Source organism: Cetorhinus maximus, chromosome 18, assembly GCF_964194155.1.
Source record: "Cetorhinus maximus chromosome 18, sCetMax3.hap1.1, whole genome shotgun sequence".
NCBI lineage: Eukaryota > Metazoa > Chordata > Chondrichthyes > Lamniformes > Cetorhinidae > Cetorhinus > Cetorhinus maximus.
In genome coordinates, this window is record NC_135896.1 from 69,488,930 (window position 1) to 69,509,555 (window position 20,626).

Genomic DNA, 20,626 nt, shown 5'->3' on the forward strand with positions numbered 1-20,626 from the left:
AATCATGTATTTATTCAAGGTGACGGAGCTTTTGCGGAGTAAAACAACTGACACGGTGCAGTTTGCAGGACACAAAAGTAGCAGTGCTCCTACTCAAAAATGGAAAGAGTGAAAGATAGCCACCATGACTCAGTGTCCTTGTTGTGACAGGAAAAGGCTGTATCAGCAAGAAGAATGTTTCCCCAAAAATGCAGAGTGCCATTCTTGAATGAGGAGAGGGCATTTAAAAGATGTATGCTGCAGCAAAAAGCTCCTAGCTCATGAATCAAGGAGAAACCAATTAAAGCAAGTAGAATTCAAGAATTTAGTCATAGAGTCTTAGTTTTACAGCAGGGAAAGAGGCCCTTCGTGTCCGCGCCAGTCATCAAGCCCTTACCTACTCTAATCCCATTTTCCAGCATTTGGCCCATAGCCTTGTATGCTTTGGCATTTCAAGCGTTCATCTAAATACTTCTTAAATGTTGCGAGGGTTCTGGCCTCTACCACCCTTTCAGGCAGAGAATTCCAGATACCCCCCACCCTCTGAGTGAAAAAAACTTTCCTCAAATCCCCTCTAAACCTCCTGCCGTTTACCTTAAATCTATGTTATTGGTTATTGACCCCTCCAATAAGTTGAAAAGTTTCTTCTTATCTATGCCACTCATAATTTTGTACACCCCAATCAGATCCCCCCTCAGCCTTCTCTGCTCTAAGGAAAACAACCCCAGTCTCTCTTCATAGCTGAAATGGTCCAGCCCAGGCAACATCCTTTGAATCTCCTCTGCACTCTCTCTCATGCAATCACACCCTTCCTATAGTGTGGTGACCAGAACTGCACAAAGTACTCCAGATGTGGCCTAACTAATGTTGAAGACATAAAAGACAGTGAAGAATTTGAAGGCATAAAAGACAGTGAAGTGCCATTCCTGGGAGAAATTACAGGATCTAATGGGAACTATTGGAGCGCAGGCATTATGGTCAACGGACATAAAACAAACCTCAAATTAGACAGTGGGGGAACTTCAGTTCTTTCAGACACAGAACAGTGGCTAAAGCAAGACTTCCTCCAGCCAGGAGGCATTCAACTGAAGTTCAAGGGATAGTTGACTGCTACACTTCAGTACAAAGGAAGGGGAATCACAGAACGTTTGTATGTGATCCATAAGCAAGAGTGTTCACTATTAAGCCAAAAAGCTTGCAGATCTACAACTAATCCATAAAGTAGACGAATTAGGAAGCCAAGACAAACCGGGAGAATTGTGATAAGTATATAAGAAAGTTCCTTTCTGTAGTTTAAAAGTTGCCTACAAAAATAGTGCTCAGAGTGTTTTTTGACAGTTGTTACAGTAAAACACCTTAAAATGTGAAAATCTTGTTGTATTTATTCTTTCAGCTCGTAGCTAGAAGATCAAATCTCTACGGAGATCGTAACACATGGGAAACAGCAGAGCTGAAATTTCGGATTGGCCATATAAGAAATCTGGAGCCAAAGGGTTCAATTTGTTACAATTTGGTCCAACATCACTGGGCCCCATGCTATCTATCTTGAAACTGAAATCTATGATGTGGTCTATGGCTATTTTTAACAATAAACAATCTCCGCACTATTTCTAAAAAAGCAGTCTACAAATGCTAACTTGGAAATATACAGATTATGCATACAATGGCTTTTCATATGAATACCCACCTGACTGCTGACGTAAGTTTGGCAGTATTATCAGAAAGCATGCTAATAGCGCCGTCATCCTCTCCTTCCAGTCCCTGTGAAACAACAATCACAGATATGGTCAGAATCTGGATTTCGATCTATTATAGAAGCTCAGGAAATGCCTTACACAGTCTCCAATGAACTTCCAATTGTGAGATTAGATAGATAATTGTTTTATTGAAAAATCATCATGGTGACATGTGCCGAATTGTGATGACAATACAAATAAAACAAGTAATCATAATTCATAACATAGTTTTAGGCAATCATTAAAATTAAAATAAAGTATAAAATAATAAATTATTTAAAAGCAAAGTTCAGAACATTTCAGTACATAAATAATTACAATATGTTACAAAATGCAGGTCTCCTTAATTTACAAAATAAAAATGAAAGGTCTGTTGCACTCTACATTTTGTATTAAAGTCCATAGATCATATGTTGTCAGGTTGAGTTCCTTAAGTTCTCAATCATTTACATACTATGTATGAGTTTTATAAAGAAGGGGATTGTAGTCCAGTTGTTCTATATCTTATTTGCAGAATGGTTTCTTTTCTCCTCAATTCCAACGCACATTTACTTTCATGTAGTTGGAGCAAAAGATAGTGGCAATGAGAGGTTGGATTCAAGAGTTTTCTAGTCAAGTCCAGACAGAGATTTTTGCACCTTTCAGCAAGGGAATGTATATGCAAGTTTTTATGATTACTATATTTTGGGACTGTAGCTTTAAATTTAGGGTAAATGGAGGGGGTCACATGACCTGTTCTGAAGTCTACCTGACAGTAAGCCTGGGTGGTTTGATTGTTGGAGATCAAAGGAAGGCTTAGATTATTTTACTGAGAAGGAAGTGCAAAGTATTTGTGCTTGGAGGCAATGGCAGCAGTCTCTGGGTTTGCAATGAGTAGACTCTGAGGCCGGAATCTTCCAGCCCCCTGAAGCAGGTTCCTCTGCGGCAGGGCAGATGAGCCACTGAAATCTCCTTTCACATCGGCAGGCCTGAAATATCCAGTTGGCATGAGGGGCTGGAAAATTTTGGCCTGAGATTCCCAAAGTCCCAGAAAGGTGTTAAAGGCACCAGGTTGTAAACAGCTGTGCAGAAAACTGTCTACTTACTTCTAAGATGAAAGGGAGTTAGGGTCAAGGATAGCTAATTAGCATTTCTACCTAGATATATGTTGTACATTGCCATGGCGAATTGGGCTGAGGAAGCCATTTTTGAATCAGGTTACAGGCTTCCCTACAAATCAGTGGATATTGCAGACAGACAGTAGTTCTGTATGGTCAGCAGAGAGAAAGGGCTGCTTGAATTTATGAGCTACCACAGCTGGATGCGAAAGGGAGACAGTCTCAACACAAAGAGACACATCCTGCAGCCTTCTAAGGATTCCAGGAGATTTGCTCTGGTAATGCTGGGAGAAGAATCACTGGAACAAGCTTTACTGCTAGTGGATTTAAGAAGCTGTCTTAAAACCGAGGAATGCGCCTGGAGACGGTCACTCAAAGTTACTACTCGGTGAAATGGGGATATGGAAGCCCATTGGAAGCAGGGGGCACTGCGAACTGATCACTAAAAGAACTATAATTCAGTGGAGAGTGCAATGTGTGATAGGTACTGCAGTTTAAATTATAAGTTGCTTACAAAAAGGGTTTTTTTTTTGTCATTTGTTACAGTGAAAGTTTTAAAATATGAAATCTTGTGTTATTCTTTCAGCTATCAACTGGAAGTTCAACTCTTATTAACAGTTCTAGATTTCTATGGGGAGTGTAGCACCTTAAAATGAGATGATTTTTGATCATATATTTAAGAAAAAATACAAGTGACACTTTCTTAATAAGCAAAGTAAAATTCAAATTTGCTGTTCCCCCCTCCAATGTACTTTACCTTAAACTTACAAAGGTAATGTACAAAAAGCCTTATGCAGGTTAGGAGACAGATGTTTTCTTACATCAGTAGAAATCTTATTGAGGGTGGATACACTCAGAGTAAGTGTAAATTGAAGTGCCAATCAAGCTTTAATGAACAAATATTTTATGTCTGTCCTCACAGGAGAATAATTCTGTTATTCCAGAAAGGAGGGAGTGGGAAAACAGGGAACTACAGGCTAATTAGCCTGACATCAGTTGTAGAGGAGATGCTGGAATCTATTTATTAAGTCTTAACAAATCATTTAGCACGATCAGACAAAGTCTGGCTTTGTGAAAGGGAATTCATGCTCGAGGAGCTTGTGAAGCGATGGCATCAGCATTGATTCTGGGTTGCTGGGGTGGTTATTGCTCGGCTGCTCCCAGGTGGCGTAGGAGTTTCCACACCTTTTGGCTCAAGTGCATGAAGTCAATCTTTTCAGCTGTTTCCCGCCATCTTATGAGGCATCTTTCATCAAGGGACTTGAGAAATTCTGTTGTCACATCAGGGTCTTCATTTTCCCTGTATTCTTCCAAGACCCTTTCACTTTCTAGGATCCAGCAGGGGACAAAAGTTTTTCTGAAGCCTTGGGGAACAAATTTGGTGGCTGCCAGTTTGAGAAATCCTGGCTTTCTAGAATAAAGAACCTTAGGACATTAAGAACGCTCACTGAAGATGTGTATATTTTGGAAGCCTACTACTAGAAAATGGAGACCTCAACCAAACACTGCCAAGACTGCTGTCTCAGCCTTCCAGTTCAACAACCCGAAGGCCAGGAAAGAACTTCACGTCCAGTTCTGTGGCCGACCACTCACTCATGACCCAATCCCAAAATATCTTGACCGTACATTGACCTACTGGCAACACCTCAGAACACCGGAGCCAAGATCAAGATGAGAATGAATCTCATATGGAAACTGGCGGGTACCACCTGCATGACTCGCCCTGGTCTATCCAACCTGGCTCCTGAAGTTGATATCCACCTCTGGGAAGCCATGAGGATTATTTCTGGGATGTTAAGACTAACACAGCTTGAGTGGCTTCCTGTGATAGCACATATTGAATCTCCTGAAGTGTGCAGGGAAAACATTCTCCTCAAAGAACACCAGCAGCTGACAGCTAATGAAGCACTCCCATTGCTACAGGGCCTCAAAAATAAAAACCATGCACTTGTCTGAGGTCCCACAGTTTATACTAGAAAATACAACACCCTACAAACACAGATGACAACCTACCTCTTGCTGGCTTTCTCCCTAGTTGATGCAAACATCACCAACTACAACCTGGTAACTGACCCAAGCGGTGAAGCCCCAGGTTTCAACCTTCCACAGAAAATCTGGATTACCCTGGGGACAGGCCAGAGAAGATGTGGCCATTTGCTCCACAAGTGAAACATGAGGAACAGCTCAAATTGTGACTGTGGTCATCCAAGTCAGACCATTGTCCATATGATGAACTTTTGGCTCTGAAAGGTCCATTCCAGGTGGCATCACAGCCAGGGGTAAAAATAATATTTTCTCCCCCCACCCCACCCACCCTCGCACCACCGAGTACTCCTCTTTTTTCATGGGCCACTTTTTGATTTTCAGCGGCTGCTTTTTGGTTTTCAGGGGCTCCCTAGTCCTAGGCTCCCCTAAATGAATACATCATTTATCTCATTACAAAAGTTCACATCCGTCCTCACCCAAGAGAATGAGGATGAAGGTATGGGTCTCGGGGAGAGAGACTGTGAAGTTCTTGAGCAAATTGATATAGGGAGTGACAAGGTATTGGAGGTGGTGGCAGGCTTAAAAGTGGACAAATCTCCAGGTCCAGATGATTTGTGTCCCAGACTGCTGAGGGAGGCAAGGCAGGAGATCGCAGAGGCTCTGACCCAAATTTTTAATTCCTCTCTGGCCACGGGGGAGGTGCCAGAGAACTGGAGAACAGTTAATGTGGTTCCGCAATTTAAGAAGGGTTGTAGAGATAAGCCACTACAGACCAGTGAGTCTCACGTGAGTGGTAGGGAAACTATTGGAGAAAATTCTGAAGGAGAGAATCTATCTCCTCTTGGAAAGGTAAGGTTTGATCAGGGATAGTCAGCATGGCTTTGTCAGGGGGAGGTCATGCCTAATAAATTTGATTGAATTTTTTGAGGAGGTGATCAGGTGTGTAGATGAGGGTAGTGCAGTTGATGTAGTTTATACGGATTTCAGCAAAGCCTTTGACAAGGTCCCACATGGGAGACTTATAAAGAAGGCAAATGCACATGGTATACAAGGTAATTTGATTAGGTGGGTTCAAAATTGGCTTAGTTGTAGGAGACAGAGGGTGATGACAGAAGGATGCTTTAGTGACTGGAAGCCAGTGTCCAGTGGCGTACCACAGGGATCTGTGCTGGGTCCCCTGTTATTCATCATTCATATAAACAACATAGATGACTATGTAGGGTATAGGATTAGTAAGTTTGCGGATGACACAAAGATTGGCCGGGTGGTTAACAGTGAGGTTGAGTGTCTTAGGCTACAGGAAGATATAGACGGGATGGTCAAATGGGCAGATAAGTGGCAGATGGAATTTAACCCTGAAAAGTGTGAGGTGATACACTTTGGAAGGAGTAATTTGACAAGGGAGTATTCAATAAACGGCATGACACTAGGAAGTTCTGAGCAACAAAGGGACCTTGGCGTGTGTGTCCATAAATCTCTGAAGGCGGAGGGGCATGTTAGTGGGGTGGTGAAAAAGGCATATGGGACACTTGCATTTATCAATCGAGGCATAGATTACAAAATAGGGAGGTCATGTTGGAGCTGTATAGAACCTTGGTGATGCCACAGCTGGAGTACTGTGTGCAGTTCTGGTCGCCACATTATAGGAAGGGTGTGATTGCACTGGAGGGGGTGCAGAGAGGATTCACCAGGGTGTTGCCTGGGATGAAACAGTTAAGTTATGAAGAGAGGTTGGATAGACTTGGGTTGTTTTCACTGGAGCAGAGAAGACTGAGGGGCGATCTGATCGAGGTGTACAAGATTATGAGGGGCATGGACAGGAAGGGTCAGTCACGAGGGGACACAAGTTCAAGGTGAGGGGCAGGAGGTTTAGGGGGGGATGTGAGGAAAAACTATTTCACCCAGAGGGTGGTGACGGTCTGGAATGCGCTACCTGGGAGGGTGGTGGAAGCGGGTTGCCTCACATTCTTTAAAAAGTACCTGGATGAGTACTTGGCACGTCAGAACATTCAAGGCTATGGGCCAAGTGTTGGTAAATGGGATTAGGTAGGTAGCTCAGGTGTTTCTCACATGTCAGTGCAGATTCAATGGGCCGAAGGGCCTCTTCTGCACTGTGTGATTCTGTGATTTCCTTCATTACAGCAGTGACAACACTTCCAAAGTATTTCATTGACTGTAAAACACTTTAGGATGTGTTAAGGTAATAAAAATCACTCTAAAATTGCAAGTCGTTCATTACTGTTTGGGAGCTTAGTATATGCAAAATGAATGCATGCTTGTCTCAAACACAGTCACTGCACCTCAAGTAATTCAAGTATGTGACATGCTTCAAGATGTGATAATACATAAATGCAAATCTTTCTTATGAAATAAAATTGTTCAGTACGAAATCATCCAATTAAGTTTCCTGGCTCTCTTAACAGATTATTCCTTTGCTGACAGATTTATAACTATTCTCTCCCAGCAGCCTCTCTTCCACCATCTCCCCCACAACCACCTCACCATCCACCCCCCCTCTCACAACAGCTTCTCCTTTCCTCCCACCTGCAGCTTCTCTGCCCCACCTCCACCCCGAACGCCCCCACCTCCACCCCTAACCCCCCCCACCTCCACCCCTAACCCCCCCACCTCCACCCCTAACCCCCCCACCTCCACCTGTGATTGAAGGAGCAGTTCCTCACAGGTTCTGTCACTTTCATATACAGGGACAACTTTTCCCTCATTGGTCACCCCCTGACTGAATTTTCCAGGGCTGTTTTGGGGGGTTTCACCCACCGCCTCCATGTATATTGAACTGATCACAACCATTCACACTGTGTTGGCTGAAGCCATTGAATGGACTGTTAATCTCAACATCAAGCTATAACTGCTTTCCCAATAACATGAAAAAAAAACTTGGAATTTCTAAAAGGCATTCAAAAGTTCACACAGAGAAAAGTTCAATACAGAAGATAAGGACTCATGGAGTTGGATTAATACATTAGATTGGATGGAGGATTGGTAATAGACAGGAAGCAGAGAGTAGGAACAAACTTGGCACTTTCAAGCTGGCTGCAACTAGCAGATTGCTGGAAGGGTCAGGACCAGGGGCTCATCTATTTATAATCGAAATCTACATTGGAGCCAGTGCAGCGAAGGTCCATTCGATCTGTCCCTGGGAAGAGAAGACTGCCCTCTGATGGACTGAGTAATTTGGGCTTATACTCTCTGGAGTTTAGGAAAATGAGAGGTGGTCTCTAAGAAACATGCAAGTTTCTGAAGGGATTTTCCAGGGTACACACAGAGGTTGCTTACCCTGGCTGGAAAATCTAGAACATGGGGGTTCTCAGGATAAAGGCTCAATCATTTAGGGTCAAGATTAGGAGAAATTTCTTCACTCAGCAGATTAAGAACTTTTGGAATTATCTACCCCGGATGGTTGTGGATGCTCCATCATTGGGTATATTTAAGGTTGAGATAAGCAGATTTTTGGCATTTCAGGGAATCAAGGGATATAGGAAGTGAGTGAGGAAATGGAATTGAGGGAAATCAGGTCATATTGAATAGCAAAGCAGGTTCGGGGGACCATATGGTCTACTCCTGCTGCTAATTCCCACATTTCTACAGTGAAGTTCTCACTGCTGTTCCATCTTTCTCCATAACTTTCTCTAGTTTATCTTTCCTAGTTCCATTCTTGATCATCATCTTCAACATTGTGTTCTGGTTGTTTAATGCCTAGATATTCCCACATGCTTACTTGTCTAGTTGCTCTGGCTCATTTCTCATTACTAGTCCTCTTTTTGAGCTATGTACTGGGCATGAAAGGACTCTTGCACACACTATAAAAACAACATTCCCCTTTCCACCAATTTATTTGGAGGGGTAGTTGAAATCTCCCATGACTATTATTCTATGCCTTCACTCATTTCATAGATTTGTTTACACATTTAGAAACATAGAAACATAAAAACTAGGAGCAGGAGTAGGCCATTCGGCCCCTCGAGCCTGCTCGACCGTTGAATATGATCGTGACTGATCCACTATCTCAATACCATATCCCAGCTTTCTCTCCATACCCCTTGATGCCCCTAATATCCAAAAAAATCAATTTCTTTCTTGAATATACTCAGTGACCTGGCCTCCACAGCCTTCTGTGGTAGAGAATTCCACAAGTTGACCACCCTCTGAGTGAAGAAATTTTTCCTCATCTCAGTCCTAAATGGCCTGCCCCGTATCCTGAGACTGTGGCCCCTGGTTCTAGACTCTCCATCCAGGGGAAACATCCTCCCTGCATCCAGTCTGTCCAGCCCTGTTAGAATTTTATGTTTCAATCAGATCCCCTCTCATTCTTCTAAACTCTAGCGAATACAGGCCCAGTCGAACTAATCTTTCCTCATACAACAGTCCTGTCATCCCCGGTATCAGCCTAGTGAACCTTCGCTGCACTTCCACTATGGCAAGTAAATCCTTTCTTAGGTAGGGAGACCAAAACACACGCAATACTCCAGGGTGTGGTCTCACCAAGGCCCTGTATAACTGCAGAAAGACATCCCTACTTCTGAACTCAAAAGCTCTTGCAATGAACGCCAACATACCATTTGCCTTCCTAATTGCTTGCTGCACCTGCCTATTTACTTTCATTGACTGGTATACAAGGACACCCAGGTCCCTTTGTACATCCACATTTCCCAATATATCACCATTTAAATACTCTGCCTTTCTGTTTGTCACACTGAAGCATATAACTTCACATTTATCCACGTTATACTGCATCTGCCATGTGTTTGCCCACACACACAACTTGTCTAAATTGCCCTGAAGCCTCCTTGCATCCTTCTCACAACCCCGTCAGCAAACTTGGAAATATTGCATTTAGTTCCCTCATCCAAGTCATTTATATATATCGTGAATAGCTGGGGCCCAAGCACTGATCCCTAAGGTAGACGACTAGTCACCGCCTGCCACCCGGAAAAAGATCCATTTATTCTCACTCTCTGTTTCCGGTCTGTCAACCAATTCTCAATCCATGCCAGTATATTACGCCCAATCCCATGTGCTTTAATTTTTCACACTAGCTTCTTATGTGCGGCCTTATCAAAAGCCTTCTTGAAATCCAAATACACCACATCCACTGGTTCTCCCTTATCTATTCTACTAGTTACATCTTCAAAAAACTCCAGCAGATTAGTGAAGCATGATTTCCCTTTCATAAACCCTGTTGACTTTGTCTAATCCCGTTAATGCTTTCCAAGTGTTCTGTTACCACGTCTTTTATAATAGACTCTAGCATTTTCCCCACTACTGATGTTAAGCTAACTGGTCTGTAATTCTTTGTTTTTTCTCTCTCTCCTTTTTTAAATAGTGGGGTTACATTTGCCACCCTCCAATTCTCTTGCGCTATTAGATGGTTTGTAGAATACCCTCCGTTACATGATTGATTTTTTTTTATCATTTATCTTCATCCAGATAGATTGTTTCTATCTTAATGTTAATTATAGACTCATAGAGGTCTTCAGCCCATTGTGTCCGCACCAGTCAACAAAGATCTTACTACACTAATCCCATTTTCCAGCATTTGGCCCATAGCCCTGGAGGCTATGGCAACGCAAGTGAATATCTAAATACTTCTTAAATGTTACGAGCCACCCTTTCAGGCAGTGAGTTCCAGACTCCCACCACCCTCTGGGTGAAACGATTTCTTCTTAACTTCCCTCTTAGCCTTCTACCTCTTACCTTAAATCTATCCCCCCTGGTTATTGACCCCTCTACTAATGGAAAAAGTGCCTTCCTATCCACCCGATCTATGCCCCTCATAATCTTAATCACCTCTATCAGGTCCCCTCTCAACTTTCATTGCTCCAAGGAAAACAACTCCAACCTATTGTTATGATACAGCAGTTGGTAAAGGTGAGTTATTTCAAAATCCCAGAGGGAAACTTTAAACAACTGTCATAATCTATATTTTGAGATGCAACTCTGAATTCAGACATAAAACCACCAGTTCTCGAGAGGTTTTTATATCAAACTACATGAGACATTTATTAATTTACACAAGTTAAATATATAAACATGGCTACAAATTGCTACTATCACAACTTTTAACAAATTCCCAAACTAATCTCCATAAACACGAGAGGACATAGCTTTAGGGTGAAAGGGGAAAGGTTTAGAGGGAACATTAGGGGGAACTTCTTCACTCAGAGAGTGGTGAGAGTGTGGAACGAGCTACCATCTGACGTGGTAAATGCGGGCTCACTCTTAAGTTTTAAGAATAAATTAGATAGATACATGGATGGGAGAGGTCTGGAGGGTTATGGACTAGGTGCAGGTCAATGGGACGAGCAGAATAATATTTCGGCACAGACTAGAAGGGCTGAATGGCCAGTTTTCTGTGCTGGAGTGTTCTATGGTTCTATTAAGGCAACAGCAACCCATAGACTTTAAGTAGACACCAGGTAAAGCATTTTCACCTTACAAATTCAAAATGAGTTTCCTTTCACTTTGGTTCCTGTGCAGACAGTTGTAGACTTACAGGCTTTGATGTTACATGCCTTTGCTCTGCACATACAAAACTGCTGTCTGTTATACCCAGCACATCTCTTCGAATGCAAATTCTCATTGTATCACCAGCTCCTTTGAACTTCTTCTTTGAACTTCTTTGAGCAATAAAACCACTTTTATAGTACCAGTTTTATTAGTAATATAAACATTGCTTGATCGCTGCTAGCTAGGTTCCATATATCACTCCCCTTCTTGAATGTTCTATTCAACAAAATGCAACTGCACTCTACCTCCCTTACATCTCAAAACTAGAATACATCAAAGCACCCAGACTAGCTGGCTTTAATCCAACAGACTAAACCTCTATTTTAAGAAAATAATTTCCAACAATATTATATAAATTAATAGCTTCATGACACGTATCCAATCTTTCCTCATAGCTCAGGCCCTCCAGCCCAGGCAGCATCCTGGTAAATCTCCTCTGCACCCTCTCCAGTACAATCACATCTTTCCCATAATGTGGTGACCAGAACTGTATGCAGTACTCCAGTCGTGGCCTAACCAGTGTTTTATACAGTTCTAACATAACCGAGGTTTTCCACCCACGGTAATTGACAACCGTGTCCGGCCCATCTCCCGCGCATCCGCCCTCACGCCTTCTCCTCCCTCCCAGAAACATGATAGGGTCCCCCTTGTCCTCACTTATCACCCCACCAGCCTCCGCATTCAAAGGATCATCCTCTGCCATTTACGCCAACTCCAGCATGATGTCACCACCAAACACATCTTCCCTTCACCCCTCCTGGCAACATTCCGTAGGGATCATTCCCTCCGTGACACCCTGGTCCACTCCTCCATCACCCCCTACTCCTCAACCCCCTCCCACGGCACCTCCCCATGCAAACGCAGAAGATGCAACACCTGCCCCTTCACTTCCTCTCTCCTCACCGTCAAAGGGCCCAAACACTCCTTCCAAGTGAAGCAGCATTTCACTTGCACTTCCCTCAACTTAGTCTACTGCATTCGTTGCTCCCAATGCGGTTTCCTCTACATTGGAGAAACCAAACGCAGACTGAGTGACTGCTTTGCAGAACACCTTCGGTCTGTCCGCAAGCATGACCCAGACCTCCCTGTCGCTTGCCATTTCAACACTCCACCCTGCTCTCTTGCCCACATGTCTGTCCTTGGCTTGCTGCATTGTTCCAGTGAAGCTCAATGCAAACTGAAGGAACAGCACCTCATCTTCCGACTAGGCACTTTATAGCCTTCTGGACTGAATATTGAGTTCAACAATTTTAGATCTTGAACTCTCTCCTCCATCCCCACCCCCTTTCCGTTAATTCCCCATCCTTTTTGTTTTTTCCAATAATTTATATAGATTTTTCTTTTCCCACCTATTTCCATTATTTTTAAATGTATTTCCACCCATCGTTTATCTAGACCTTTTATGCTCTTTTAGTCTTATTTCACTCCACCCCCACTAGAGCTATCTGTACCTTGCTTGTCCTGCTCTCCACTCTTAATTAGCACATTCCTTTAGATAATATCACCACCTTCAACACCTTTTCGTTCTTTTGTCTGTGACATCTTTTGGTTATCTCCTCCTATCACTGGCTGCTTGTCCCAACAGCCACCCCCCCCCCACCCCCCCCAACACTCCCTCCTTCAACCAGCTTATATTTCACCCCTTTCCTATTTTTACTTAGTTCTGTTGAAGGGTCATGAGGACTCGAAACGTCAACTGTGCTCTTCTCCGCCAATGCTGCCAGACCTGCTGAGTTTTTCCAGGTATTTCTGTTTCTGTTTTTGTCCAGCATAACCTCCCTGCTCTTGTATTCTACACCTCAGCTAATAAAAGCAAGTATCTCATATGCCTTCTTAACTACCTTATCTACTTGCCCTGCTACCTTCAGGGATCTGTGGATATGCACACCAAGCTCCCTCTGATCTTCAGCACTTTCCAGGGTCCTACCATTCATAGTGTAATCCCTTGCCTTGTTAGCCCTCCCCAAGTGCATTACTTCACACTTTTCCGGGTTGAATTTCATTTGCCACTGCTCTGCCCGCCTGACCAGTCCATTAATATCCTCCTGCAGTTTACGGTTATCCTCCTCACTATTTGCCACCCTACCAATTTTCGTGTCATCCGTGAACTTCTTGATCATACCTCCTACATTTAAGTCCAAATCATTTATGTACACCACAAAGGGCAAGGGCCCCAGTACTGAGCCCTGTGGAACCCCACTGAAAACAGACTTCCAGTCACAGAAACATCCCACTGCCATCACCCTCTGCTTCCTGCCTCTCAGCCAATTTTGGATCCAATGTGCCACTTTGCCTTGGGTCCGATGGGCTCTCACTTCCTTGACCAGTCTGCCATGAGGGAACTTATCAAAAGCCTTGCTAAAGTCCATGTAGGCCACATCAATACTCCTGGTTACCTCCTCAAAAAATTCGATCAAATTTGTCAAACACGACCTTCCCTTAACAAATCCATGCTGACTATCCCTGATTAATTCGTGTCTCTCCAAGTGAAGATATATTCTGTCCCTCAGAATTCTTTCTAGCAACTTCTCCACCACTGAGGTTAGACTGACTGGCCTGTAATTTCCTGGTCTGTCCCTTCCTCCATTTTTTAATAATGGGACAACGTTAGCAGTCCTCCAGTCCTCTGGCACCTCATCTGCAGCCAGAGAGGATTTGAAAATTACTGCCAGGGCCCCTGATACCTCTTCCCTTTCCTCCCTCAGCAACCTGGGATGCATCTCACCCAAGCCTGCTGATTTATCCACTTTTAAGGCCGCCAAACCCGCTAGTACCTCCTCTCTCTTGATGTTAATTTCCTCTAATATTTCACAGTCCTCCACCCTGGTGTCTATACCTGCATCATCTTTTTCATTTGTGAAGACCGACGCAAGGTATTCATTGAGGGCTGTACCATGTCTTCTGGGTCCACACACAGATTACCTCTATGGTACCTAATCGGCCCTTATTCCATGTTACCTCTAATTAGTACTGCTACCAGACACGCTTCTTCCTTCCTAATTATGTGATAACCTGCAATATTTAACTATTGTTCTTTATGTAGCTGTGTTTCAGTTATCCCTATTCACTTGTTCTATCAAATTATAGCCTCCAGTTCCCATTTTGATTTGGATGCTGTGCACATTGCTGTACAGGCAATTTAGATTGTTTTTATGAAAGGCTCTTCTCACTTTATTTTTAATACTTACAGTTAATAGCTGTTCTATCCCCTGACCATTTATGTACCCTTCTTTCTTACCTTGGGGGTAGGCATGTTTACATCTAGAGTAGACAGGGCTGGCAGTGAATTCAGAGATAAGAAAACAAGGTGACTGTAAATAGAAACTGGGATGAGAACTCTGGTTCAGAGACTGGGGAAAGAAAGAAGGGAAGATATCCTAGGAAAAATTCAGTGTGGTTTGAGAGTTTGGTAGACAAGGTTTTAAAGGAGAGGTATGAGGAGCGACACAGAGTAAAGCACTCAAAGCAGACGGTGCCATAGGAGTAAGGGGAAAGGAGCTCTTGATGATAAGGGGCATGCCACTATATCATCTTAAGTAGATGGTTATAGATTTGAGTCCTGAGGATGTTTGACATTCAAATTGGACAATAACTGAAATGAATTTCAGTCTCTTTTCCTGGCTGATAATAGAGTTTTGCTGTGGTTAGAGAAGTTTGCATGCTTGACTGTTTCATTCAGGGTGGATGTGGTTGGGTGGGATTTTCCGGCCCCACCGAAAGTCAATTGACTTTTGGCTAGGCCGCCGAATCTCCCACATGACGGGGCCGGAAAATCCCGGACTTAATGTATACACCTTATTTATGTATATAAAGGGATATCTCCTTACCATGATGCTCTTTAAGTGTTTGACCTCATCTTCTTGTGTCCTGTAGGAATCCAGTTCTTGTTGCACTGATTCAGCTACTTCTGGAAAAGGACTACACAACAAGAGGTCGGGGATTCATAACATAACCATTGGCAAGAATAAATGACAAATGTGCAAATTCACAGTTCAAGTGAAAAGTATGTAGAACAACTTCAAATCTCCCCCATAACGTGAACTCTCAATCTCAGGCTTGCCATAAGAGGAAAGACACTTTCCTCTTATCTGACACAGATGCTTCCCCACAGGAAGGGCAAGTCCCAAGAATATTCTCAATGCTGCCAAAGCTGAGGACCATCCCAAGTGACCAAGCACAGGGTTACAGCCAAGTTCTACTTAACACTATTCAGATGACAGATAAAAACTAAATACACAGGTAGGTATATATACAAACCACTTATTTACAGCTTTCTCAGAACAATGTTCAGAGTCATGGCATTCAATCCAGAAAGTGCCAGTAGAATGCTCAGAGTACATAAAAATGAAATTTGACTTAGTCAATGACTGTAACTCTTTGCCTCTAAATGTTACACTCTATAAATCAAATATCCTGATTGTTATAAAACAGAAAATTCTCTAACTCACCATGAGCAATGTCATAGATCTACAAGTAATATATACAGATTATACTTCTGTGTTATTGATGCATTATGCATCATTTAAATATTTCTGTTAATATTTCTTCATGAAAGCATTAATACAACAAAATCCCAAAGTGCATTACCTGCCTTTGTGTCTTTGCCAAAAATTATCAGCAGCTGTTAAGTCATAGGTTTTTTTATTTCTTTTCTTTGGTCTAGCACCTGCAGGGGAATTTTCTAGTCCTGGGGTTTCTTCCAGGTTCACTCTATTCAAATGGAAATCCTGCAGAAAAATACATGTGTTAGATGACATGCTGATGTGAGGGAACTAAGAACTTACACTGTATATTTTTATAAAATATATTTAGATATCCTCACGTCTATTTCTAAAATTTAAAAAATGGACAAAGATCTTCTATAAAATGGCTGAAGTGTTGCTTGTCTGTGACCCTCGAGCAGAAGGAGTTACCTGGCAGTATCAGGGAGACTTGCACCATGTTATCCCTAGTGGGCTGCACAGACCAAATTCAAACAGAGCTGCACAAAGGCCATCTTGCATTTCATAAACCAGGTTGGCCAACTGGAATCTACTCATCTGGTAGTACAAAGGGCCCCGCAACCTTCCTTTCAGTTCTTAATGGTTGAGACATTTAACCATCTCGGGGACTCAGATGAGGGATACACATTTGTCAAAGGTGGTGTGGAGAGATGGGAATCATGTGACATGGACCCCTAGTTTGTGGAGTCAGCAATATTGCCTTGTGGAACTGCAAGGTTAGTCTGCCATTGTACCATCCTACAAACAGCCTCACAGAAAAGAAGCTCTGCCCAGGTTGAATACCTGACCCCATTTACACTGTTTCTGCTGGAACTTCTGTACCATCACCTACAAGACTGATTCATTTCTGCATGCCTATCTCCCCATGTGAAGTCAACACCACCGGAAACGTGTATCATACAATATTGATTTTCAGCCCGCCGACTCAGCAAAGGAACACCATTGGACTTTGATTTGGGGCTCTGGAACCCATGTGAAACACTATTTCTTTTCTCTGTGGTCTTTGCACTGTAAATCTTTCTTTTCCCAATCCCTCTTTTAATGCATGAATACAATGGAGGCAACATTGCAACCTTCCTCCCGTGTTTTGAGTGTATGTAAATAAACTAACCCTTTGAGTTCATCTTACGTTGAGTTTGCTGTGGGGTTATTAATAGAAAATTGGATCACACCAAAACTGAGGGGTTAGGAAACACAGGGGGAAACAAATCCAAACACTTTTCTTTTACGGATGGGTGGTGAGAGGAGAAATTAATGCTGTTTAAATTAACTGCCCTCCATGACACTAATGATACCTACCATTCATTATCGTTGTACAATGAACTGGCAACAATGACATTCCATCCAAACATCTATCAGCAGAATTAACAAATAATCCTTTGAAGCAATCAGGGTGGTGCAGTACATTTTAGCTGTGGAAAAGTTTAGAGAAGTGGAGTCTGTTTTGTGTATATCTCAGTAAGTAAAACTGAAGTACTTAAGTTCAGAAACTTAAGAAACTAAAACAGGAGACTCCCTTGACAGTTTAGTAAATAAATGCATTGCCTTTGTTCTAGAGTCATTGACTTAAGTCCAATTTGACTGCATTGAGTTTGATGATCTTAGCCAGTGGTCGGAATGCTTTCATTGATCTCTCTGTCTTGGGTCAGAGAGAGTTCATTGATTATTTTTATTTCTTATTCAACTTTCAGTAACCCCTGGTATAATATGCATACTCCTGGATGCTTGCTCAGGGCTGAATCAGACACAGTTATGATACTCCTCAAAGTCAATTATGTTGCTGACATCATCTTGACTGATACCTGGCAGGAAGACTTCCGATAGGCAATCATTTCCTTGAGTAGGACAAGGCAATGTGCGGGACAGGGTGCTGGATATCTGCCTCATCAGTCTGGAACAGGAGAAGGCCTTTAACAGAGTATTGCACATATGCATGATGGATGTGCTGTCCAAAATAGGGTTCGGTGGTCCAATGGAGTTCCAATCTACAATTGGACGCCGCTGCTCTACATGAACAGCAGTCGTGCAGTTTCTATCAATGGATGGGAATTGGAAAGATTTCTGATAAAATCTGGAGTCAGGCAGGGCTGCTCGCTCTCCCCTGTCCTGTTCGTGCGATGTATCGATCTTTTTGCTGAGGAAGGATGCGGATGTAATGAGGTGACATTCCCAGGCAGTGGAAGCACTCAGGTCAAAGCCTCCCTGTACATGGACAACATCACCATCTTCTGCTCAGATCTGTTGTCGGTGGCCAGATTGATGAGCATCTGCGACCAGTTTGACTGGGCCTCAAGAGCCATAGTAAACCATGGCAAGAGCGAGGCCATGTTCTTTGGGAACTTGGATGACTGATCCTTTGTCCCCTTCACCATAGGGTCAGACTGTCTGAAGGTGTTGGGAATATGGTTTGGGGGACCGGGGCACATGCTAGAAACTGGAAGGATAAAATAAAAACTGGGCATGTGGGAATGAAGCATACTCTCCATTGCGGGTAAAAACCTGGTCATCAGGTGTGAGGTGCTCTTGGTGTTGTTGCACATGGCCTGTTCCTCACTCCTGCGCTGTGGTGATCACCCGAGCTATCTTTGCTTTACCGGGAGATCGAAAATGGACCACGTTCACAGGGAGATGTAGTACAAACCTCTAGATAAAGGAGAACTCATCCTGGTGGCCACGTTGTGTGCAGCTGCATCAAGCTTTGAGTAGACTCTTAGTGACACTTGGTGTTTGTGTCCCATGTGCTGAGGTTCTATCTGTCTCTGCTATTGTGAAGGATAGGTCTGACCATGTTGCCGTGGAATGCTCCAAGCAGTGGAATTGTGCCGTACCATCTATCCCTCATGGATAAGCTTATGCAGAAAAACACCTCAAGTCCATAGGCAGTGGTCCTTGAGACCCTTTGGGAGAAAGAAATGGTAGATCCTGTCCAGTGGTTCGCTGAGCAGACTGTCAAAATCATTTGGCAGAATCCCTCATCATCAGAACTTGCAAACAAGCACCATGATATAGCTTGGATGGTGGTGAGAACATCCCTCCCCATCAGAACCTTCCGATATGGCCTGAGTCTCATCCCCTCCGCACTTTGCCCTGAAATGAATGTGGTGGGAAAGAGGCTGCTGTCCATCTCCAACTGGAGCCTGCCTTTGCAAAGGAGGTCTCGAGTGAGATGCAGTGGTTGTTGTCGAGGTTCATCCCGGACAAGGCTCTGTGCTCTATAGGCAGTTCCCAGGGATACATGCAAGATAAATTTCACCTGTGGCAGGAAGACTACGAACTCAATGAAAGGTGCTCTATGGTCTGTTCGAAACTTACTGGCCTTGCATTACAAAGAGTTATCCTCGACCAAGAGTTGCAGACTGGAATATTCCGCTGTCCAGAATGATGTGGTGAGGGACACACTAAAGCTTAGGGCAGCTGCCACGCAATGGGGAAAGGCTGCAGTCTAAGGCTTTCAGCCACATTACACCGAGAGGCTGGAAACTCTGCAGAGCTCCTTGAGCTGTATGCCTGACATGGAATTGTGAATATCCAGAGTACTGAAATTGTACTGTTACACAATACAATGTGTATCTCACAAGTGGAATGTGCTGCATGAAGTTGAATTTTATTGCATTTTCTCTCATTTTTAATTGGAATTTTTTTAATGCTTTCACAGATATGGGCGTTGCTGGCTAGGCCAACACTTATTGCTCATCCCTAATTACCACAGAAGATGGTGGTGAGCTACCTTCTTGAACTGCTGCAGTCCCTGTGCTGTAGGAACATCCACAGTGCTGTTAGGGAGGGAGATCCAATGTTTTGGTCCAGCGACAGTGAAGGAATGGTGATATAGTTCCAAGTCAGGATGGTGTGTGACTTGGAGAGGAACTTGCAAGTGGTGGTGTTCCCATGCATCTGTTGCCCTTGTCCTCCTAGGTGGTAGTGGTCGCGGATTTGGAAGGTGCTGTCAAGGACCTTTGGTGAGTTGCTGCAGTGCATCTTGTAGATGGTACACACTGCTGCCACTGTGCATCAGTGGTGGAGGGAGTAAATGCAGAAGTTGGTGGATGGTGTGCCAATCAAGCTTTGTGCTGGATGGTGTCAAGCTTCTTGAGTGTTGTTGAAGCTGCATTCATCCCAGGCAAGTTGAGAGTATTCAATCGCAGTCATAACATGTGCCTTGTAGATGTTTGACAGACTTTGGGGAGTCAGGAGGTGAATTACGCTCTGCAAAATTACCAGTCTCTGACTTGCTCTTGTAGAAGCAGTAGTTATATGGCTGCTCCAGTTCAGTTCAGTTTCTGGTCAATGGTATCCCCCCACCAAGGATGTTCATAGTGGAGGATTCAGTGATGGTGATGCCATTGAATTTCAAGGGTAGCTGGTTAGATTCTCTCTTGTTGGAGATGGTCATTGCTTGACACTTGTGGTGCGAATGTTACTTGCCATTTATCAGCCCAAGCCTGAATGTTGTTCAAGTCTTGCTGCATTGGACTGCAGCATTTTGAACTAGCCTGACAACTGAGCTAAATGGAATTGGCAGCCCTGAAGAAACACACTCTTGACTGAAAGCTGCCCATACCGTATGTTTGACAAGCCAGTGCAGAGTCAGTGATTTTGTAGAGTAGCTGGACATATGAACATACGAATTAGGAGCAAGGACTAGACCTTTCGACAGCTTGAGCCTGCTCTGCCATTCAATAAGATCATAACTGATCTGATTGTAACCTCAACGCCACATTCCATCTACTCCCAATAATCTTTGACTCCGTTATTGGCCAAAAATCTATCTACCTCTACCTTAAAAATATTCATTGACCCT

General features: G+C 43.3%; 1 protein-coding gene across 2 annotated transcripts in view; it reads right to left on the bottom strand.

Moving 5' to 3' along the window:
- Positions 1–20,626, bottom strand: part of scfd1 (sec1 family domain containing 1) — a 222,859-nt gene that overhangs the window by 133,918 nt on the left and 68,315 nt on the right. For both annotated transcript variants that reach the window (XM_078562864.1, XM_078562863.1), the window contains exons 11-13: positions 15,911–16,050; positions 15,151–15,241; positions 1,667–1,740 (exon numbers count right to left, since the gene is read on the bottom strand). In XM_078562864.1, the coding sequence (XP_078418990.1) occupies positions 1,667–1,740; positions 15,151–15,241; positions 15,911–16,050 (305 nt within the window). The remainder of the gene's footprint in view (positions 1–1,666; positions 1,741–15,150; positions 15,242–15,910; positions 16,051–20,626) is intronic.